Raw genomic sequence first — 24,633 nt, 5'->3', positions numbered from 1 at the left:
ACTTTTTTAGAATGCAATTGTGAAGAGATACTTCCGCCCTATGACAATAGTAATTCTTCCATAAACTTTGATTTGGTATCATTATAAAGACAATGGATTTAAACTATAGGCCATATATCGGGTGGAACAGAACGAGGGACTTTTATGCAATTGGGGAATTGTTTAGGCTACGTACGTTATTTTTCACTTATTAATCACTAGAGTCGGACCAAAAAAAGTCTGCAGCGTATTTGATAGCCCACGCAGTGCAAGTGTCATTTATACGTCATAATTTCATAGAAGTTTGACGTTTAAAATAACACTTGCACTGCGTGGGCTATCAAATCCACTGCAGACTATTCTTAGTATGACTCTAACACTTCTAACCATTTTTGAGATACAGTTTGTTAAACATTAGTGCAAAAATCTGTATGTTTCAACCCTAGCAAGAAAATCCTATTAATGACATGACAGCTGTCAATTTAAAATGTAAATAACTTTGTAGGGTTGTCACTGATATAAAAATATTTCATAATGATTATGTTTTACTTTTTAATCCAGCTTTACGATTATAATAACTCGATTGTAAATCACTTAGATAACACTATCCTTTAATGAGTTAGAGGATACTGATATCCTTTAATGAGTTAAAGGGACTGAGGTCCCTATAAATGATCCAACCTGTATAACAATAATACTAGTAGGTATTTTCGATCGCCTTATTAATATTGACAAATTAATAAATTCTTCGTTTTAATTCAAAAATGTGCTATCCATATTTTTAATATGGTTTTAAATATTCTAGAACAAATAAAATAATTACTTTACGTACAGGTCAAATTGTAAGCAAAAAAGAATCGTTAGAACAGAAAAGTGCCACTTTGATCTGTGATGTGAAAAAGTTGTACTTACTCTAGTTACCGTAAAATGGAACGTTTTCCAGAGTGCAGCGTCTGCGCAGCGGCAGCCGCGGCAGCGGCGGCGGCAGCGGCGTGGGCGACGCAGCATGGCCCCGACGAGAAGGCGGCGGCGCCGGTCGCCAACGGCGTTGTCAACGGCGCGCGGTACAACGGCAACTGTAAGTCAATATGGAAATGAGATCATTCTTGGGTCATTCAACAAAAAATCTCATTCCCTTGCCATACCTATTCGCAAATTCCCAGATGATACTTTATTAGCATCTCATTTTTGGTGTCTGTGTAACCCGTGGCAAGTTCCATCTACAATGAAAACTGCTGAGCGGAATCTCCTAGGAATATATGAATAGGTATAGCCAGGGGAATAAGATTGCTGTAGAAATGACCCTTTTAGGGTTGGGTAGGCATATTGGCAAAAAAGTGTTTAAAAAAACATGTAAAACTAGCGTGTGACAACATCTTTCGATAGGTCTTTAATTAACCAGGCGTGATAAAACAGGATATAAAACTTCGTAAATACTTTCCACGAAAATTATTTTGATTAGGATCGGTGTACTTAGTTATTTTGTAATGTAAGCTAGGTACTAAAAATACTTTTGCATTCTCTACCAGTAAATCAGAGGGCCAATCAGACACACATACACAATTTACACATGTCTGTTAATATAAAGTAGATATTTATATTACAAATAGGTAATCGCCATACATTTACTTATGCTAACTTGGGTGGGTTTTTGTCACTAAACCCATAAGATACCTATTGGAAAGATCTTATTAGAATAAAAGACAAGTCATGTCGTTGTTGTCGTGAAATCACAGTAAGTACAAAGAAAAATTGTTTATCAGTGAGTTATTTTTTATTCTTGAAAAATGAAAATGAAAAATATTTATTGCATTAAAATGAAAGGTTGGGGATTTCCTACTAAGTACATTATACTATACCTGTATCAGGAAGCCCCGCTCCTCCGTAGAACAAGTTATAGGTTTAAGAAAAATAAAAATAGAAAGAAAGCTTAAGCTTCTTACTATAAAACAATATACAAAAATTGTAACTAGGTTAACCGGTTTAATACTTAGGGCCACTTGCGCCATTCACTAACCCGGGGTTAACCGGTTAAACCTGGAGTTACCATGGTTACCAGTACAATTTGACACTAGGTTAACGGTTTAACCGGTTAACCCCGGGTTAGTAGGATGGTGCAAGTAGCGCTTATGGTTTAATATGTGCATTGTTATCGCTTTCGTTCCTTACATGACGCTTTCTAGCTAATTGGATTTATGGGAGCGTTAAATAGAGTTAATATGTTATTTAACATCAGTGATGTAACAGATTTACTAAAACTAAAGTTAACGAGTAAACAACTGGCGAGAGGTCGCACAGGACCGAGAAAAGTGGCGCTGTCTTGTGTCGGAGGCCAAGTCTCATTTTGGGTCGCTGAGCCAACGGAAAAAAAAGTAAACGAGACCTAGGCCCACTTGCACCATCCCACTAACCCGGGGTTAAGCGGTTAAACCGTTAACCTAGTGTCAAAATGTACTTGTAACCATGGCAACTCCAGGTTTGACCGGTTAACCCCGGGTTAGTGGAATGGTACAAGTTGTCCTTAGAGGTAGATCTGTAAAATTATTGATTAAATTAGGTAGTGTAGTTGAGCTAATTTTTTCGCTCCACCAGCCCAAACCGAAGAGTCCATCAGATATTCTACTATAATATGCTTTTCCATGGAACGTGATCGTCATAAGTATTATATAATCAACGAGGGCTGTACCGGCGCCACCCCAACGCCGGGAACGCCTCTTTAAAAAACTTTACCAATGAGAAGTGCATTGTTATCTTTACTGAGGGGAATGAAAACCGCGAGAGCTTTTTTAAAGGGCCCCGGGAAAGCTTCTGTGTTTTTAACACAATCTCATAGATGGCGCTGAATATGCGGTTCTAATGCCATCTATAGTAAATGGTCGGAATTAGGTGATTTCTTGTTGTTACGGTTGAACAAAATGTTGGCTTACTTTTGTTTATAGCCCATAGAGGTCACTATGTAACGAATACTAATTTTCACCGAATTGCAGTATATTAAAGTTTAATGTAATTTTAGTATTTATTTTAATGTTATTTTCGAGTTAAAATTGATAATTGAGAAGTACAGATTTTGTTTAAGCTACAGAGATATGTACAGTCACCTGCATTAATATGTTACTCTTCGGAGACCGCAAAAATATGTGACACGCACTTATGGCTCTACAAATACGATCGTATCAGATATTTTTTGGGCCTTCTTTGTGTAACATATTATTGCAGGTGACTGTACGATTTGGATTTTTAACGATAACCTACTTTATAACAGTCTATATAAAGTTTAAATGCAAAGACAATAATATCGTAACTTTTTTTGCAGTCGGCTGTAGCAACAATTTACATACCTATCTGGCCCCAATTTCACCACGGTGATAGGTGCGACAATTGTAAAATCACTGTTGCTGACATCACAGGCATCCATGGGCTACGGTTACCACTTACCATCGGGTGGGCCGTATTCCTATTTGCCACCATCATTGTATTATTTAAAAAAACTTTATTATATCGGAAATAAACAGATATTTTTTTTGCGAAGTTTCTGACAATTGTCAAGATTTAGAAGAATTGTAGGTAATTCTTGACAGGTAATGAGTTATATATGTCGGAATTTCGTGATAATTGTAGTGTTTCTTGTGACAATTGTCATAAACTTAGCAAGAGAAATATCTGTTTTTTTCCGATATAATAAAGTTTTTTTAATAAAACAATGATGGTGGCAAACAGGAGTACGGCCTGCCCGATGGTAAGCGGTAACCGTAGCCCATGGATGCCTGTGACGTCAGCAACAGTGTGTTTTACAATTGTCGCACCTGTCACCGTGGTGAAATTGGAGCCTGGTATAAAACCTGGATTGATAACACTAAAAATATTTAACACGTTTTTACACTTCCTGAATATAAACTTTAGGAGTTTGCCAGTTTCGCTGCGCATTGTAATTCTTTGCATTTTTTAGTACCTATATTGAAATTTTGCTGGTGTCGTTCAAATTAAGATATCTAAAGTCGTATAAAAAATACAAGGAAAATAAATTTGGCCATAAACTATTTGATGACCTGACAAGATCTCAGGGTCAATGCTTAATCTGAAATTAATATTTCTCTAAATTGTTTGGTGAAACTTAAGTTACTTAGTTCTGTTTTTCTATGCACCTAGTTGATGTACATTTCCTTTGATGACTTGATAACTACATTCAAGGTTAATAAGATAATAAAAAAGCAGGTGCAAACCCCCTCTATCCCTTAATTCCGCTGTCCAGTAGAGCTTAGCTAAAACATACAAAAGAATAGATAACAAACAGGACAACACAATTGCGTTAGTTAGCAATCGTTTGTGAGATATTTCAGTTTGATTTTTAAAGATTAACCCGATTAGCATCCTAGATAATATGGCTAACTAACTCCCGGGGATGGGAGAAAGTCCGTGTCAATCACGTTAGAAACTTGTATTTCTTGTGAGCGAGTTATTGTTCGCATTGTCGATGCGTAATTGTTTGAGGCGGCGACAATGCTGCGAGTTCGTCACCAACTGACAGCTTGCTAGGGGTTCCCTTGGGTGTGGGGTACACGACTGTCCCAATTTTTTACTTACCTGGTTTGCATACATTAGAATTAACATTATTAAATTCTAATTTTAAATAAAATCCGTTTCATTCAATTGTTTGTGTTAATGTTTGTATGCACCCAAAGCCGGAAGAAACGGAAACGAACGCGTTTGCATATGTATTAAATAAAAATAACGAATAAAATACTAAATATTTTATTTAACATAATAGAGCAAGTAATAAAGTTATGAAGTAATTGATTACAAACTTATAGATATTCGTGTCAGTAGATAAGGCCTAAATCGTAACTATAGTGGAACTATGAAGATAAGGACCAATTCGTGTAGGTACATCATTCATGTTTGTTACTATTATTCAAATGTTTTTGTCTATGATGACTTTTGACTTCGCCTATAATGATAATTCGATTATTAAACAAGCCCATGACAAAAATATCACTAGTATTGTTCGTGTCGACTAACATCCTCTAATATTGTGTTACCTATAAAATTGTTCAACAAACAGAAATATACTACGACGTAATAACAGCTACGCGGCTACGGTATGCAGGTAGATACGCAATTTAATAATTGAACGTCTAAACTGTATTGTATGGCGTAACATTAACAAAAGGCACGCCTTAACTAAAAAATATTGGATCGGTCAACAAAAACAAAGTACTCGGACATCCCTAGACCCCTTCGCTCGCTTCTAGGCGGATGGCGGTTCAAGTCGGGTGTGTTTTTTGTAAAGTTTTGATGTCGTTGACTATTTAAAGTGGTGTCCACGTTAGGTAGTCGTGGCGTTCCCTTGCTGCGTTCCTTTTCCCGGTGGAAGTGGCGCGTACTCCGCGAGCAAGTGACATATTTCGGGGCAAAGCGGCCACCGCTTTCGGCCGGTGCACACGTTTCGTTAGCTTCACTATTTTAAAAACTCTATCTACTTACTTGCCGGTATCCGGGAAGGGACCGACCGCACCGCGCACCGTGCCACTCGTTGCCGATGCAGTCGACCTGCGTACGCGTCGCTACGCTAGCCGCTTGACGTGCGTTCGCGCCCGCTCTCATGCACCTTTCATTGTTGATATGTTATTATGTTATTTTTAAATGTGCGTAAACTACGTCAGTGAATGAACTCGTTGTAAACAAATAAAGTGCCTTATTTTGATGATGTTTGTTACGAAGAAGAGGTGATATTTGTTGGTGCTGTTAAGTTTCTGTTTCTTCAAACACGATGAGCGGGAGGGAAGGCGGAAATGCAGTTCCGTCTTCGAGTGAGTATTAATTTTTTCTGTTATCTTACGAACGTAGGAGTGTAGTGTTTGTATTTTGGTGTAGTTGTTGTTTAATGGTTTCCGTTACGCTCGTTATAAGTTATAAATCTATCTTCACACGTGGGTAAGGAAGGGTGCGCCTGTTGCGCGCGCGCATACGCAATCAACTTATGTCAAAAGCTGTTGTATGCATCGGGACTTGACGTGACCCTTATCGGGCGGATGCGTAGCGATGTGCCCGGGGAGCCACTCGAAGGCATTTGTTTACAACATCATTGAAATTATTCAAATTGAGGTTAATAGAGTCTCGAACTGTAGATGTCGCACATATGCGCACCATGTTTACTTCGTCCACGCTGATTAACAACACGATATACATAATTATAACAGTAACCTCGTAGTTCTGTTATTGATGAAATAATAACGTCATGTTGTTTGCGCAACAGTTGCGTTTTAAATATATTGATATCCGCAGGTAAACAATTGTCTAAATTATCTAACTAGTTTCTATTAATGAATTAGCTAATAACTAAAATGAGGAAGCTGGGCTATTTTTAAAAGCATTCATAAATAATGAGCATGTAAGAATGCAGTTTAGCAGCATTTCCTTAAGCACAGCTCTACGCATGAAGCAGTTGTTTACGATACCATACGATACTCCGTTTTGGGAGCTCGAGTGCATACCACTGGTATGGTATGCATCGAATGCGTTTGTTTTCCGCATTCCTTTCTAGATTCTAGCGCTATAAGTTTAAGGTGCGTTTTACAGTGGGCTGGGTTATTTTCTATCTGTGTGGGTTAGAGCCGACTGCATTTTCGGAGGACCTTAATCTCCACTCCCCACTACACGACGTTTTTGTCGCCGACATGCCACGGAAATAGTGACGGACCCATGTCGATATTTTTACTTGGGAATGAAAATAAAAGCAGGTCGAACTAGCCACGTCCTATTCCTAACGAGGGGGCAACTATTAGTGATGCAGAAACGGTGTTGTTTACATTTCCTCAATGGTTTCCTTTTGTTTTTGTTTGGATGTAGAAAGTATCTGGATATGATACGAAGGCTATTGGGAGTACCAATTATAACACATTTTATGATTCGTAGTTATTATTTCTGCCAACTGCTTACTTTTTGGCATTGTCTAGACTCTAGATGGACATTATTCTTTAAGTATCATACTTAGTTAATTTTTTGTTTTGTGTTCCCTTTTGTCTCCAAGGATTATAGGTTAAAAATAAGATGCTTATTCTACCACCACCATAACCAAGCTAAATCCATCAAATTAACTTGTATTCATTGTATATCTTTTATTGATTTTCTGATCTAATGATTCTGATCTTTTAACAAACTAACATTATATTTAATTACACAAACGGGTCTACCGCGATATAATTTCATTGTTTTTACCTTTAATTACATTGTTTTTACTTTAACGGGTAGCTGCAATTTCTTTGTCTACCCCGAACATTTTTATAAACTAATTTCGGGTAGTTTAGTGTTATTTTATTAATATCTCCGTTGACATTTGTTGGGACGTCAGTCTTTCCGTGACCACAGCTGGTGCAACTCAGCTGAAACGTCGGAATTAAAGGTAAAAACAATGAAATTATATCGCGGTAGACCCGTTTGTGTAATTAAATATGTGTACAAAACGCAAGAGTTTAAAGTGTTACACTAACATTATATTAATGAAAAGTAAAATAGATTGTCCCGTAAATGTTATTATGACATAAAGTTTAAGTTGTAAATATTAAAGCAACTCAGAAAAAGTTAAATTTTCAACGCAAATTTAATCATGCCGAATTTTTTTAAAGTCGATTGTAGTTCAGTTACGTCCCTACCAAGGGGTCCGAGTTCGTAACCAGTCAATTAAATACGAATAGTGGTACTTGTTGCTGTCTCTTTCGTTCCCGTCCAAGATCCCGCGGCAGGCGCCACTTGACGGTGATTCACGTTTGAATTCCAAGCCTACGATTGATAACAGGCCCTGTGTTGTCATCGCTTTGCAAGCGTAGCCAGCTTATGAAAACCAAAATAACTGGGTCTACGAAATCCTTGACAAATACGCGTAATCGATATTAGATTAATAATGGTCCAGCTGACTCAAACGCTCCGTTAGCGACTGAAACAGATGGCCAGCAAAAAGTAGTGAATGGCAGGACATTTTAGGTCATTTACTTGCAGCCCATGCGTGCCACATTCATAGAAATGTGTTTTGTTTACTAAAATATTAACCGTTTATCAACCACTTAGCGCGCACGTGTTCGTGCGTTTATTCATACTGGAAATTCTTTGAAAAGGCCCGCACCTATTTGACTTTCAAAGTGTTATAACACCAAAGCACCTATGACGAAACAGGACATTAAAAAAAAGTCCGATAAGGTTCTTCGATATAGGTATAAGTTTTCTTTGAAACTACTCTAATTGATAGGACACAATCGAGTCTTTCTCATGGACGTAACAAAAACCTTCTTTATTATTATTTAATTGTCGTAGAGACAGTTTAGTGATTACGATTTTGTCACATGTCATTCAATCAACAACGGGGAATATAATTAATGATATTTAACTTTATACAGTCTGCGGCAGATGTTTTGGTGTGAACATTTCTTAACGTCTTGGTCTGTGCGGAAAAAGATTTATTTAATATACTTACAGTCTTCAACAAAAATATCTGCATGTGATATTTAGAGTGCTCAAAAAAGGTATGTCAATATGGACCGCCTAGACTAGTCGAGATCAGATATTTGTACACAATCTTGGTTGCTAAGATTCTGAAGAAATATTTCGTTGCTGATCTTTCAAGAACTTTGATCCAACAACAGCGTGTGCTGAGAAATATCCCAGCTTAAGTACCCATCACGTCGCCATATAGCTGTTTAGAAAAGTGGATAGGGCACCGACTATACCAATCAATGATGATCCCTACGATGTTCGCGGCAGGAGTAGACCGTGAAAGACGGCACAGGGAGGAGTGGAGAAAGAACACGTTTGCTCAACAGATAGACTCACAAACAAGCAAGCAAGTAAAAAAATATTCCTTGATCAACCCTATAGCCCATAGCAAGTGATAAATGTAGTAGTGCGGAAAGCTAAGAATGTGTATACTCGTATTTATTTAATATCGCTCTACCTCACCTAATTGATCACTAGAAAAAACAAAACACGTTCATAGCGATACATTTTAAGAACTTAACGTAAACAACCCCACACTGATAATTACGATTACATACTTAGAAGTGTGAATTAATTTATTTGCAGGTGAAAGGAGGGCCAGATGCACTTGAATTGAACACTATTGTAGAGTAGGAATTTCAGGCCGCTACTTAAAGGTTTCAGTAGATGTAATCACCTGAAAAATTTAAGGCAAATTTGAAGCCTGCGCTAACTTGCATAACTTTCCATAGGTAGGTTTATTTATGCATGTAAGATGTAACGTCCAAAATACATTCAAACTTCGGAGATAACGTAAAGATCGAGCCCTTTCCCACGAATTTTATATGCCTCATAAAATTCGACATACTTCTGTTATTGGAAATAACTCGAGATGTTTATAACGCTGTGTTTTTGGCGCTCGCGTTTGACAAGTATGCTAATCTGAATGTCAAACTTTGACCAACTACGCTGAAGTCAAAAATAATAAGGATTTAGGAAAAAATATCTGGGAGACCGAGCTTTGCTCGGAAAACATAAATACTCAAAAATGCGCGTTTTCCCAGAGATAACACCTAGCTAGATCGATTTATAAAATCCCCATATCCCCGAAGCAAATTCCATCGAAATCGTTAAAGCCGTCTCCGAAATCCCCGAAATATATGTATATAAATATACATACCTATGTATAAATAAATAAACGAGAATTGCCTTGTCTTTATTATGCTACTATATATACTACTTCGGCCCTGTGTTACTAATTAAGATGTGTAAGTAGTGGAAACTTCCAAAAAAATATAAAACTAAATTGTGATTTTTAAACTTCTTTATATTTTCGTGAAATTTTATCAGAAATAAAAGAAGCCATCTTCATTTATTTTGGAAATGAAAAAATTCTAACGATAAAATTTAAATATTATATGTACATTTTAAATGAAAAGTAACCACTTTAACACAGGTACTTTAAGTCTGACTCATATTAGTCATATTGTTTAAAATCCAAGTTCAAATTTCATGTAAGTTAAGTTACCTATATTTTTACTGGTCACAATTAATTCGTCATAGCTTTATAATTCTGTAAACATGTGACTAAGCCTTTCCTACTGTAGGAGCCGCGACGGAAATAGGTAAATTCCTTATTTGTTTCTAATAAGATTACATTTAACTACGAACCGTGGACCCACCACGTGGTACAGTCGCCATCAGATATATCGGAGCGGCCAAGGTGTTCACAATATCTGAACACGCGCTCTAAAGGGGCCCACTGATTAACAGTCCGCCGGACGGTATTGGCCTGTCAGTTAGAACAAAATTTTGACAGTTCCGAACAACTGACAGGCCGATACCGTGCGGCGGACTGTTAATCAGTGGACCCCTTAACGCCCTGACAATAGAGGCGTGTTCCGATATTTGTGAGCACCTTGGCCGCTCCGATATATCTGATGGCGACTGTACAACATACAACTAGCCTAGTGATAAAGTAGGTACTTAATTGAAATTCGCGGTCCGGTCAGCTTGTTTCTGCTAAAACTCTTCTTACCGTCGTCCTGTACCCTTTGGGCTGTAATTATTTTAAGGCTAAAATGACCATCATGAAATTCATGAATTATTAGTATTACCTACGAGTAGGTACCTACTATTAGGTTGTTAGAGATGCATTTTTTGGTCTCCGTACAAAACTTTGTTATGGCGGAGCACTGTTGGGATCACTTTGGTCTTGCAAATCGGTTAAATGCGTTTTTCTGAGAGGCTGTTTGACGTAGATAGCTAACTAATTTAGGTATTATTAGCTGTTTCCTATGTTAACCCTTACAGTAAACTTAGGTGGCCTATGTTTCAACTGTATCAATTACAGCATGCTTAGGAGGTGCACACCACGTACGCAATTAGCATGCAGTTCCAACACATGTAGTAGTAGGAATGCAGTCTATCATCTAGACCAGAACCCTTTTACGTCGAAGAAATTGATGGTAAAATAAGGAGTAATTTTAATACCAAAAGTAAGTTTAGTAAAATAGAAATGTACAAAGGCTAAAGCAAAGGTTTATAATGAGAGATTTTGATTAGCTTTAGTAAATGCACCCTGCATAAATTTATGCGACATTTCGTTGTTTTTTACTGATTGTATTTAAATAATTTTGTTTATTTCCATAATCGGTGTAGGTGATGATTTGATGAACTTAGGAATCACAATTCAAATTACCCGTATTTTACGGGAAGTTCACAAATAACTGAACAAGTTTTAGAGTTAGTGAAGCACCTCCTTGGCTCCTACTTAATTGAAAGTGACTGTACCTTAGAACAAATTTACCCTTACTCTTACCATTTTCAATTTGCTCTTACTAACCCATTTAGATTGCTCAGGCTGATCTCTTGGTAAAGTGCATTGTGTATGAAGTATTCGATGTATCTTTACTTGTACCTAATGCAATATAATTTGGAAGAAATGAAATCTTTAATGTGTGGGGTTCCCTATCCCTCCCTTTCTAAAATTACACAGATTTAACTCCTCATTCTATAAATAGCGGCTGCAAAGGTGAACAGATATACGACGGAGGTAAAACTTAGTTTAGTTGTGAAGTTTACAATCATTATTCAACTTTACAATAAAAACATCTCAAAAAGTTCTGCACAAATAAAATAAACTTTGATTGAAGAAAATTGCATACCTACTCATACTATATTTTGCTATTGAGGTATTACATTTACGTCATTAATTAATTACTTCTTATTTCTATATTTTGTTCCGATGAAATAGGCATACTTACCTCTTAACTTATCTCAGGCGGTTGGCAAAAAACTTGTTAACCGCCGTGGTAGTTTTCTAGTCGAAGGTAGCTCAGATTTATGACTAAAACTAGCTTACATATATGTATATGTAATTTTTACGTAATTAACATAATACAAATCAGCTTCAATCAAAGGTTTGGACTGGTGAAGGGTTTTGCTGAGCTTCAATCAGCCAAAACCTTCACCAGCTCATAGCTGATCTTGATAACTTCATACTAACCACCTGAGTTAAACGGAAATATTTGTAATATATTTAATTCGCGTATTCTTATACTACCTACCTATTCAAGTCCAATTCAATGTAAGAACATCATTCATGCACACATTCAATATATTGACAATGCTTGTGTAAGAAAGCATTATGTAGTAACTTTTTATACGTTTCAATTAATAACACTTTAGTAAAAGAATCGACTATTTAAAAAGTAGAAGTATAGTTACTTTGACGCGTCCGTGGGTAGGTACCGGTTAAAAGGAATGCAATCAGATGTTACATATGCATTAAAAACATTTGGTTGCATTGAAATTCCTGAGTGTATGTTGACTTGGAGTGTGGAATGAGCGCCGCCACACTGCCGGCGGTAAGCTACGCAATGAAATACAGCGATCATTTGAAACTTATCTTCATGAAGTCGACCGATATTATTAAGCTTTAAGATTACGTGGATTCAGAATGATGTACATTTACACTACAGTATTTTTCAATTCGGTTTCTTACCAGGTGAACTATATCTTAATTATAATTGCAATGCCACTGGTATATGCTATGAACTGGCGATAATACCAAATGGGTACACGATCGACATTTTAGTTTCAGAATAGTTATATAATATGAAACAAAAACGGTTAAAGAATTGGCGAAGTCGAAAAACTACGCTTGCAGGTTAAGAAATATGCGACTATATTAAAAAAAAACAACGATAATATGATATATGAATAACGATGACTAAATGACAAATACTTCAGTATTATTGAATAATTATAACGGAACAAAGGTTTTTTAATCCTACAAGCGCCTATAACTATTATTGTGTAATAGGAATATTGCAGCAATGTTAATGCGCAAGAATAAAGTCCACATAGAAAATGATGTTTTGCTTTCCATTACAACTTTAATGGTCAAATAATGGATTATGATGTAAAGGTGAGTTCCTGGATTTCGCTATAAGGATAGATCCAAGTCAGACTAAATTAATTTCGATCAGTCATTCGATTTGTTCACTGAAAGTATCTAATACCGAGCTCTGTATTTATATTGTTTACGCTGCGCGGGTCGCGGCACTGAAAACAAATGGCATTAAGTAAAAACAAATTGAATTCCAATTTAAAATTATTAATAGTGCGTCGCGCTAGCACATATGTAGTGTAAGCGAGTGCACACGATTCACACGAAACATATGTACGATTCCAACTTAATTCCAGTGTGGTTTTAGCGGAAATAGAAATACAAACTCTGTGCAAATTCGGTACATGCGATACCTACAAGTATTTAAAAGACCAGAGGCCGATTCAAACACATTCTACTATACACTATCTGACAGACCAGTATCGTATCGCTGTGACATCTTATCAGCATTTTTCGAATCGGGCTCTTTATCTGAGTTACGACCAAATCCTAATAGCATTAAAATGTAGCGTATGCATGTAAAATATTTCTTTCTAGTGTAAAGACCCTGGCAAATAAGCTCATATAATAGACAAATGTTCAGGGGTATAAATTAAAACAACTACTGCTTAAATGCACTGTTGATCACTTAATTAATATAATAGCCATCATGCGCTGGCCCTTTTATTACTGGAAATGAGATAAACTCATATGTCTCAATATTCAAAACATTAAAATGTTCCAATTTAAATTGTCGTGAGCCAGGGCCACTGTTATATCCTCTACACCCAGAGATTTATAAAAAGTTTCCCATTAAATTCTAACTTGAATATTTATTTTGACAAATCAAAATTGCAATTTTCTTGGCAAGTTTTGATGTCTGTGCGGCTAGAGGTTTAGAGGTAAAATCAGATAAGTCTCGTAACTGGGCATTTCTATTTAAATTTGAACCAATTTTTTTTGTGATAGAATTGAGGATTATTTCTACTCAGTATCACGAGCTTTAACCATTTTTATTGAGAGAAAAAGTGTCCCCATAAATTTTGGTCCGTTTGGTTACGGTTTTCAGAACAACCTTCTATGACCGTAACAAAACGGACAAAAAAAAAATGTGCTCAATTTGCCCTGTAATTATAATGAACACAGCCTAAACATCATCTTATTGATGCAGGTACCCTAAAACTGCAACGCGGTAACACGTGTTCAACTACCTTGTCCTTCTATATCTATGCAAATAGGTGATCTATGCTATCTAAATAATAGGGGTAAACAAGAATTGGAATTAATTTTATCATTATTTTAGCTTATAGGTACATCTGAATACCTATATTAAGAGTTCTATAAAGGTAAATATTTTTAATGACACTAAATATGAAAACGATCTTATTTAGTAGTGATAGTGAGTTAATAAAAGTAATTTGGTTAACTTAAAATCAGTTCGCCTGCCGAAACAAAATACTCAAATGTTTGATTAACAAGTTAATTAAAATATCTACACAGTTCTATGTAGGTGGCACCCTGGTACCGCACGAAAATCATTAATTACATTCCTTTTACCCGCCTGGTTGTAAAAACTCATCTTATTGACATTTGTAACGCGTTTCAGAGAAGCGCCGTGTCGATAGGTTGGAATCCGCCCAAACTAGAAATGCATCTGTTTACGTCGGTACTGTACTTACCTTACATACCAGAGTTACGTACGCTGTTTAGTTTGGTGATTTATTTTACCGTAAGTAATGAAATTCATTACAATTACAGTAAATCTGAAAGACAGGTATTGAAAGGCTTGAAATAACAAATATGGCCATTTTTATGTTGATAACGTTAAGTGCTAATGCGAAATGCATCGATCGAGATGGAAATTGTATTTGAATTGAACATGCATCTATCAAGATTACGAGTATTTTGTAAAGGGGCCTTGTTACTTAATCAAATAGCATTTAAGTCGCTCATAAGCATGGTATCTGGTAGCCTTACGTGACTACAAAGACGTGTACGACGCGGCAAGGCAACGCTGAATTCAAAACTAAAAAGATCTTAACTACATAAAAGCCCCATGCGTGGTTGTTGCGTTTGTCGTTTGGGCAGCGAGCGAGCGGCGCGGCGTGCGGGGGGCGCACGAATGCCTGCTAGGTGCAGTGTTACGGCAATGAATGAAGAGGTACCAGAAACGCAACCTAAATACCAGGCATTCCTCTAGTCCCCGGCGCCGCCACGTGTGCTGCGCAGCTCTACGCCCGAAATAATATGCTTAGCTTACATACCGTCACTTGAAAATGTGTAACGAATTAGCAAAGCTACCGATAAATTTTCGTCTGATATCAAACGATACCCGTGGGCCACACAGACACACAGTTTCAATGTTAGTCACAATTCTGTTACATGGCATAGGTACCTGTTTTTAAGATATTGAAGTCGATTACTAATACTGGTAGCGCTTACTAATGTTTTTACGTTACTTATTTCCGAATAATTCGCTCTTAGTCACATCTTTTTCGATACAATGCGGAAGTTGCGTAAAGCCCTGATTAGTCATGTTTACGACTATTAATTGAATTGAAACGCCCACCTACCTATTCGTACACATATTAACAATGTCATGTGAACTATCCGTCTTAAAGTCTTCGAGTTCAATAACCATACAAACATGTAAAAAGACTATTCTTTATTTCGGTTCCCACGTTATTTTTTGTATAGGAGCCCGATAAAGGGAATCGTATACCCTTTCTTAGTCCGGTAAACAACCGCCAGCCCTTATTTATTGCTAATAGATTTCCGAACGATGTAGTTGTCCCGGTATGCATTTATAAAGAGGGAACATCCACTTTCCTTTAACAGCTTTACCAAATTAGAATTTAGAGTTTAATTGGTCAGGTCTAATGTTGCGCTTTCGTATTAGCTTTCATTAAAACATGGTAGAGTGAAGTAAAATGCTCCATAGTTTAACCATTCGTATGCTACTGTCAAATTTTGACTATTAAAATGATGAACAACTTTAATATTTATACGGTTAAATTGCTTAAGTTGAATGAAAAAGTAGAGATGTAATGCTCTGATCAGTGTTTAAAGCATACCAAAGATTACTGACCACCCTGCATAGAAATGTTTGCGGAAGGCGGGGGGGGGGGGGGGTGTCAACTAAGTATCTCTGCAGCTGACTGTACTTTCAAATTAGCCTCCTGTTTCTATATAGGTGGTTATGGCAATTTTCGTCAATGGAATATGGATTTATACAAATGTCACATAAATAGTAAAACTTTATACAAAAGTGCATGCCTAGTTAAAGCAAAAAGAAAAAGAAATAATGTCAAAAAAGCAATTACTTAAATAAAATGTAAAACTATGTAAGTTCGCGAGTTCGCGATAGGAACTCTATAATGAACAACGTATTCCTTATAAACTATTGGAATTCGGAACCCTCAATGAGGTTTTAGAATCGGAACTAAAAAATGGCAACAAAAATAAAAGTTTGATTTATTTATTACAGGTGTCGGGAACGCAGCGGGCTCGGGCGCGGGAGCGGCGCCAGCGGGGGTGACGGGGGTCACGCGGCACGGTCGGTGCAAGTGGTTCAACGTGGCGAAGGGATGGGGGTTCATCACGCCGGACGACGGTGGCCAGGATGTCTTTGTGCATCAGGTAATTATTATTAGATACTAGCGACCCGCCCCGGCTTCGCACGGGTTACACAATACCTTAACAAATTATACACCTAAACCTTCCTCAAGAATCACTCTATCGATAAGTGAAAACCGCATGCAAATCCGTTCAGTAGTTTTTGAGTTTATCGCGAACATAAAAATACACAAACACACAGACAGACGCGGCGGGGGACTTTGTTTTATAAAGTGTAGTGGTGATTTAATATACAACGATGATGAGGAAACAAAATTTAACCTGAAAAAATTGGGGACAAAATTGGTGACTGGTAGATAACACTGGCTAAAAAACAACTGTTGGAACTGAAAATAAACATTGTAGGTTAACAAATGAGTAAATGAATACCACATTATTTCCATCACCAGAATGCATACTACATTATACAGGAAAGGAAATATTTATTAGTATCATATTATATATATAATTTCTATGATATAATGAAAACGTAATTTATTTCATTCATACATCTTTAGTAAATGTACAATATAACGTGACGAACGCTAGAATCGGTTGGCTAGAAAAAAAATAGTAAAGAAAAATTGTCTCTTTTTTACAAATAACTGTAAAGTTTAGGGGGCTGAAATTATGCATTTTAATTACTAATTCTTCAAACTTCAACATTTATTCAGCAAATAGGCCACAAGGGCACTTTTACACGTCGACATTGAATTTACATACATCAAGCAAAAATAATAACGATATATCAACAATTTTATAAAATACAACTAACAATCCAAACTAACGTATTACAATTACTTAGAGATGTATATGGTCTCTTAATGTCGAATTACATAAAAAAACCTATAATATTAATATTTAAAAAAAAAATACAGATACAAAAACACAAAAAAAAAACTATAATATTTAGAGGTGTAAATGTCTCTAGGTGTCAGAACTATAAGATTATATAGTTTATCAAATTATCCTTAGAGATGTATAGGGTCTCCAAGAGTCAAAATCCTGTATAATTAACACATTCATTAAGAGAAAAGAAACATACAAGAGCAGAATGAGGCGTCACACTGTAATTATACTCAAAAATAAAGTTACTAAGTATAATAGCTCGTGTTAGCTTAAACAGACCAGTCTCCACAAACAGCACCCGTTCACGAGTATGACGCGTATCTCAGCCATCGCCTCCCTCAACCTTCAGTCGGGAAAGTGGCGACCCGATCAAGACGCCACCGTAAGCAAAGACTTTTAAGCGAGCATGACATGTTCAAGCTATACCGGCCTATATTAATATTAAAATAGTAATAACTGGTGTTACACATTTAGCTGTAAGAAACAGCATTTTGTGCTCGTATGTTACATAAAAAGACAGTATAGCTTCACATAATTACTAGCCTAAATTGACTTAGAGATGTAAGGGTCTCTAAGTGTCAGAAACATTAAAAAATATATACAATCAAAAATAAAATAAATAAATACTTAGAGATGTATAAGGTCTCCAAGTGTCCAAAACTAAAATTAAATTAAACAATATAATCAAGCGAGAACATGATTGTCTCGTGTGTCAATTCTACTGGACACTAGCATATTTAATTCACAATATATAAAAAAAAAACAATATTTATTTAACTCTTATTATACTAATGAAATCAAGCTACCGGCTTAAAGGCATATCTATCGTTAATAAAATCTTTTACAGTGTAGTACGCCTTACTTAACAAGGAGCGCTTAATGTGTGACTTAAATTTGTGAAGTGGTAAATTCACTACATCAGTGGGGACTTTGTTATAAAAACGTGTACAGTAATGTAGAGCCACACTGTCCAAAAAAAATTACAAGGCAAAGAGGGGAGGGGAGGGGCAAATTCCAATTAAAATTATGATACGAAATTGTACATTAAAGTGCTATTGTATGTTGAAAAATTTATGATTCCTGTAAAACCACAAAATATTTCAACACCTATTAACTCCAGAATAGTAGAAATAAATCCATTCACAAATAATGGCGTATCTAGGTTGACGGTTGACCTGATAGTGAGCTTGTTTGTTTGTTCGCGTTATCAAGGCCGGATGTTTTTTCTATTACATTTACGCTACTAAACTTGTACTTCGGAACGCTGGCGCGGTAAAATTTATATGTATTAGGTTGTGCGTAGTGTTGATAGGAACTCGAGTCCACTGAGTCTTAATTTTTTTTTAAACTCAGCTCGTTTTTACGAAACTCGGAGCTTAAAAAACTACTGGGTCTTTTAAGTCCCGAGTCGAGTCCTTTATTGACAGGCCTATTCGGATTTCGAGATAATCACAAGATCTTGAGACTTAGAGATCAACTAGATCTACATTAGATATCGACTAGATGTGACTTGGATATCTAAGTCGTAACTTGTCGAAATCGTTCAAGAGGACCTCCAGAATCGCGGAAACGTCAAATTTGATATATCTATCTTAAAAATATCTTTAAATTATCCGTATCGTAACTTGTTGAAGTCTAGTAGAAATCTAATTCATTTTCCGAATCGAGCCGTGAGTCTTTTTTATGAGCAACTCAAAAGGAGTCGAATCTCCGAATAAAGACAATTTTATAGGTTTTTCCTAAATAACAGTAAATAAATTAGGCGGTTTTGTATAATTTGTGTACCTTATTAATGAATTTTACATAAAAAAATCAAGAGTTCTTTGAAAAGGACTCAAGTCTCTACTCTCTACAAAAGACTCTGGTCTCTAGCAAGTTAAAAAGAACTCGAGTATAGACTTGATTATAAGAGTCTCAAAAACTGTCTCTGTCTCGAGTCTTGAAGCAGAGGCCTCAAAGGACTCGAGTCTTAACCAACACTAGTTGTGCGCGGGTATTGGGGAGCGATAATGTTGATTTTTCTCATAAATGATAACTAGCTGAACTGTAGGCCAAGCACATGATTGGCGCGACTATATCGCCGCGAGATAGACTACCCGTCTTTTTCTTACTGTATTAATTAAAGAGGGACGGGTAGTCTATCTCGCGGCAAGATACTGGCGCGCCAGTCATGTGCTAGCCCGGTAGGGTACGCAACGTGGTCAATGTTACGAAATATATACACAGCACAATTCATTTAAATATCGTCAGTGAATGACATTTTTATTTCCGATAGGTTTACTATGCTGCTCTTTAGAAGTCGACCATTTAATTAACCTTAATAGAAACTTGAATATTTCAATAGATCATTTATTTTCGGTGATATTTGATGGTTAGGAATCTGTAGTAACTACTTGACTCTGACTTGTAGTAAGTTGGCCTTAATTTACTCTGGTTAAGTTGGCCTCAACACTATGAGACGCCATTTCTGGCTATATTCTGCGCAATTTTTCGCTATTCAACATGAGCTTTTTGAAGAACTATAAAGTTAGAAAAATAAGGTACCTACATAGTTTACCAATAAGTTCTCCGTTCAAAAGAAATGACAACCGGAAATTTCCAGACAAATTAGCCCTTTTCAGTTATTCTTACGACTTACGTGTCTTTAAAAATTTCCAAAATGCTATATTGATTTCAATCCGAAATGATTAATGTCTTGTTTCGTTGTTTTAAGTGCTATACATAGTTCGTTTTTTTAGCATTATAAAAAAGGCAAACAATCTTCACTGTGTCTTTGTATTGAAAAACACTTGAAAAATAAGTCACGGCAAAAATGTAACAATTATGAATCATATACGATTATTTACATTCTTTTGCTTTCAGAAGTAATAGTTACCTACTGATTTTTAAAAAGCGTGTTGTAATTAAAAGGCACGTCAAGATCTCGTAGTCTTTTTCTAATGCAAAAAAAAACGAACTATACAGCGCCACATTGGTTGATGATTTTATTGCTCCCGCGCATACAGCAGAGTAGTTAGTTCTTAAGTTAGACAATATTAAAAGCAACCATATGTATGTAATGAAAAACACTACTACTAATAATACAGTTGCAATTTACACTCTTCTTAGCCATTGTTCTTCAATAATGCCCGGCCATTAGACCCAACTTTACCATTAGGTGTTGTCCATGTCATGCCTTAAATCCACCGGCTAACAAACTAACATCCACTAATTACTTGATTTCAGAGTGTCATTCAGATGCCAGGATTCCGGTCGCTGGGCGACGAGGAGGCCGTGGAGTTCGAGTGTAAGGAGTCCGACAAGGGGCTGGAGGCCACCAGAGTCTCCGGGCCCTCGGCCGTGGACTGCCAGGGCTCGCATCGTAGGCCGCTCTCCAAGAAACGGTTCAGAAAAATACGGTAAACTTAATAAAATATACAGTTGCGGTAAAAAATCTGTCATACTGCTATTTTTTGCAGGCATTCACTCGAAAATTCATGAAATTAGACTACATATATGTATCATATTTATAAACAATGATTGTATCATACTGCACGTGGCAACGTGGGTAACCACGTTAGCACAATGCGGATATCGACTTTACACACCCTAATTAATCTATGTTATAAAACTTATAAATATTGTATTTCTTATTTTTAAAACACTCACAATCTAATCTTACCAACGATGAAACCTAGATGCATCGATTGATCTGCCTCGTTAGCCTCTGGTTTAAAAATTAAACCGCATCATTACTTTACAATTTAGTACCCACCGGGCTACCGCGATTTTTTTATTTTCACAATGAACCCTAGCTGTAATCGAACTATCGTTTTCATACGCCACTATATTGTAAATTTCATCGAGATCACTGGAGCCGTTTTTGAGAAATTATTAAAAAATATACGCAAATGTATCTGAAAAAATATGATAGATTATTTGCCGCTACTGTAGGAATTCAAATGATGGGTGTTTATGAATCACGGGCGAATGATGTCAATGTTACATCATTTAGATAGGTACATTTTGATTCCAAAATGTAACTTTTAATGTGCCGCCCGATCACGATATTAAGTAAATAGCTTAGGCTCTAGATTTCTATGCCTGTCCAGCATTCTGCTATAAGCGTGTTTTCCTTCAGTAATACACTATGTTTACGAAATGTGGCACAAATAAATATATGCAATACAAATACTTCTGAATTTTACAAAAAAAGAATTTATGATTGAAATTGACACTAAAATTATTTACAAATTCCAATTAGAAATTTTCAAACTTATTTAAGTACCACTAGATATAGTTAATAATGTTAGGCATATTTCAATTATGCGGATTCATTATTATACGCAACAAGTATTATGCTTTTTCTTCTTCTTTATTTATTTGAATTCTCAGGCTAGGTGGTTTATAATATGAATATAAAAGTAAAATATAAAAACACTTACAAAACAATAAAAAATACATATAAACACATTATAAAAAATCTAACCTACGGTGCCGCCGGCAGCAGGGCTTGGCCCAAGCTGCCGGTGGTCAGGGCCGCAGAGTGAGGAACCGACGTACTATACGCGCCGTGTCCAAAATTACCGCCTTCTGCATCTGACCCTTGATCCAACCACCCAGCGAGAGTCTCTATAGGTGTTGGTCGAGACTCTTCGCTATGAGACCGTTCGCTGACACGACTATCGGAACAATGATCGTCGAGTCAACATCCCACATGGCGGTAATCTCGTGAGCTAAGTCTAGGTACTTGCTGGACTTGTCCTTCTCATTATGCTTATGCTTTTTTATTATTATGCCTGTTGAATGTTATGAAAAATTATGTTATGCCAAATCTGTTGTGCGAATTCATATTATGACAATGAATGTTAGGCGTATTAAGCGGCACCCACCACTAGAATATATTTACTGCAGACTAATTTTAGATCAACACTATTATAGAAATGAATAAAACTTACACCTATGGTATTATGTAGGTCTACGGTTTAACTGAGGCGGTTGATAGCTACCGACTGGTTGTAGGTTTGACTGAATGAAGCTGCTTATTTATGTATTTAGTCGTATGGAATTAATACAATTCTAGGTCGCTTTACAAATTTACAAATTTATATCTAGATTTTTCACCCTTAAGCTAAGCTGCTTATTTAGTATAAAATATGTTTAGTAATTAAACTGGTATTAGTCCGAGAAGTCACCTACCTTCAACTAGTAAATTACTACGCAACTTCTTTACCAAGAATCTTAGATAAGTGGTAGAGCCAAAGATTCCGATGTGAAGAGAAGTTCAGTCCTTTTTTATACAGGGCTTATCTTCTCCTCGAACAAACCCGAGTCAGGCGTGGCTCACTCCGCGATTTCGTCGCTTTGCAACAGGTAGCTACAAGAACACCCGTTCCACACCGCGTTCCATAAGCCGCGCGTGGCGCTGTCGCCACCTAGCGGCCATAGGTATCTGTCCTGATCGTAATAGACTCGTTTTGTTAGAGAGTGAGTCTTCTGTACCTAGTACTATTATTTATTCTGTGCCCGAGTTTATGGTATTAAAATTCTTATAATGCATGTTTCGGTCTTCCAGCTGCTACAACTGCGGAGAGTTCGCCAACCATATAGCCGCCAAGTGCAACATCGACCCGCAACCAAAGAGGTGTCACAACTGCAAGAGCGAAGACCATCTTATCGCTGACTGTCCTATAAAGGTACTACATCACGAATCCCTTTGGTTGACATAAATGACATAATTATTGAAAGTCATAATGTAATGATTGTGAGATTATCAATAGTCCTAATTCTGAAACTAATATTCTTAAGATTATCCTATAGATAGGTTAGGTTAGGTTTGTTTTAGCAATTCTGAATGCAATTATGAAAAGTTACGCATTTCTGAGAAAAACCAAATTATGACTAACGAAAATGCGGACTAACAATACATTATGACTTAAAACTTTATGAGAAGCAATAGAGACCCACTTCATCATCATCAGTTTATCCTGTCGCCCACTCAGTAGCATTTAGGGGGATGGCTAAGGAGCTCAAGCCCTCTCCGACGCCACAGCATCCGAGTCCCTTCAAAAAGTCAACTACGAAAAGTAATGCAAAGTTCACAGCAATGTGGTAGAGCAGCGGTCGGCAACCTTTTAGCAGCCAAGGGCCTCATAGCAGTTAACGAAGTGGACGCGGGTCGCTGGTTGCCGACCGCTGTGGTAGAGTACCATGGCACACACTGTAACCTTATGCCTTTTGTAATAAGGTCCACCTATGTACAGTTAGGAGTGTTGCTGTTTGTGCTGACATATTTTTCGTACCCCTCGTATTTGCCGCAAGAAAGAATTAAAATATCTCAGGCTATTAAACCTTATTGCTTAATGTATTTTTTTTGTTTAAGGTTGAAAAGAAGAGTGATCAGCAAACGAAGAGTTCCGGCAGTTCTCAAGACAGCCAAGAGGGGAGCCCGCAGCATACATGAGGGCCCTATCCTAGATGGGTTCTCAGACATTCTAGCGGCATTGGTTCTTTAATTTTACAAATATAGGCCGTAAGCTAAAGAATGCATAATATTTCGTCAACACAAACCTACAAATCACTATTTACTTAAATAAACATGTAACTGTCTACCTCAAATGACTATAAAGACAAGGCAGAAACTATACAGAAAGTACAAAGCAAGACTGATAAGTACAAATATCATTACTTATTTAATTTTGTTACAATATTAAGTTTAACTTTAGTGCGCTATAAGATACCTGATTTTTTATCATACCTATTGCTAATTTATTGTAATATACTTAATTACTGATTATTTAAAAATCAAAGGATTTTTAGAGATACTTCATTTCACATTTTATTGTTTCCTTCATACCGGTTATTGTGTTATTCGGTTACTTAATATGGCATCTAAACTATTCGACTTCTTTTTTTAATTAAGGCAAGAAATGCGACACGAATATTTCGGCATATAATTACAGCGAAGTTAGCTGGCGCCATTAGAGAATATTCCCAATTACCCAAACCTTTTGAAACTGACATATCCTACTTTTACCTAAGTAATCTTATCAAAGAATCAAAATGTTCTAATACTTAATTCACTGGAAAGAAAAAATGCTAAAAGGAAGCGCACATGTTATTGTTCAAAATATTGCAAATGCAGTGTAATGTTTTACATTGAATTTGATAACTTTCGTTTGCTTACGCCACTGTACCTACTACTATTCTACTACTGGATTGAATTATACTAAAAAACTATAAGTACCTAACTTAAGTACAAAATATGTGTTCGAGTGTCAATATTATAATTTTCCTATATCGTATTTACCCAAAGTTAAGTGTGTGTTTAAATCATTATTATCAATATTATTAAT

The 24,633-nt window shown here is 36.5% G+C and overlaps 1 protein-coding gene and 1 long non-coding RNA gene across 2 annotated transcripts in view; one reads left to right on the top strand and one right to left on the bottom strand.

The window, feature by feature from the left end:
* Positions 1-923: 923 nt before the first annotated feature.
* Positions 924-24,633, bottom strand: part of LOC134793770 (uncharacterized) — an 86,162-nt gene continuing 62,452 nt past the window's right edge. The window contains exon 3 of the long non-coding RNA XR_010144582.1: positions 924-1,055. This is a non-coding gene — a long non-coding RNA (uncharacterized LOC134793770). The remainder of the gene's footprint in view (positions 1,056-24,633) is intronic.
* On the top strand, positions 5,048-24,066 carry LOC134793754 (protein lin-28 homolog). The gene is made up of 5 exons (XM_063765425.1): positions 5,048-5,786; positions 16,323-16,474; positions 20,525-20,697; positions 22,854-22,974; positions 23,661-24,066. The coding sequence occupies exons 1-5, from the start codon at positions 5,747-5,749 to the stop codon at positions 23,739-23,741; spliced, it is 567 nt and encodes a 188-aa protein (XP_063621495.1). The 5' UTR covers positions 5,048-5,746; the 3' UTR covers positions 23,742-24,066.

Source organism: Cydia splendana, chromosome 9 (assembly GCF_910591565.1).
Source record: "Cydia splendana chromosome 9, ilCydSple1.2, whole genome shotgun sequence".
Taxonomy (NCBI): Eukaryota; Metazoa; Arthropoda; class Insecta; order Lepidoptera; family Tortricidae; genus Cydia; species Cydia splendana.
The sequence above is the reverse complement of the archived record's forward strand: the minus strand, read 5'-3'. Positions and strand labels throughout refer to the sequence as shown.

Bases quoted from the DNA above. Each gene is read 5' to 3' on its own strand.
- LOC134793754 (XM_063765425.1), top strand. From the start codon at position 5,747: ATGAGCGGGAGGGAAGGCGGAAATGCAGTTCCGTCTTCGA. The intron at 16,475-20,524 runs GTAATTATTATT...ACTTGATTTCAG, and splicing joins AGGATGTCTTTGTGCATCAG to AGTGTCATTCAGATGCCAGG. The intron at 20,698-22,853 runs GTAAACTTAATA...TCGGTCTTCCAG, and splicing joins AAACGGTTCAGAAAAATACG to CTGCTACAACTGCGGAGAGT.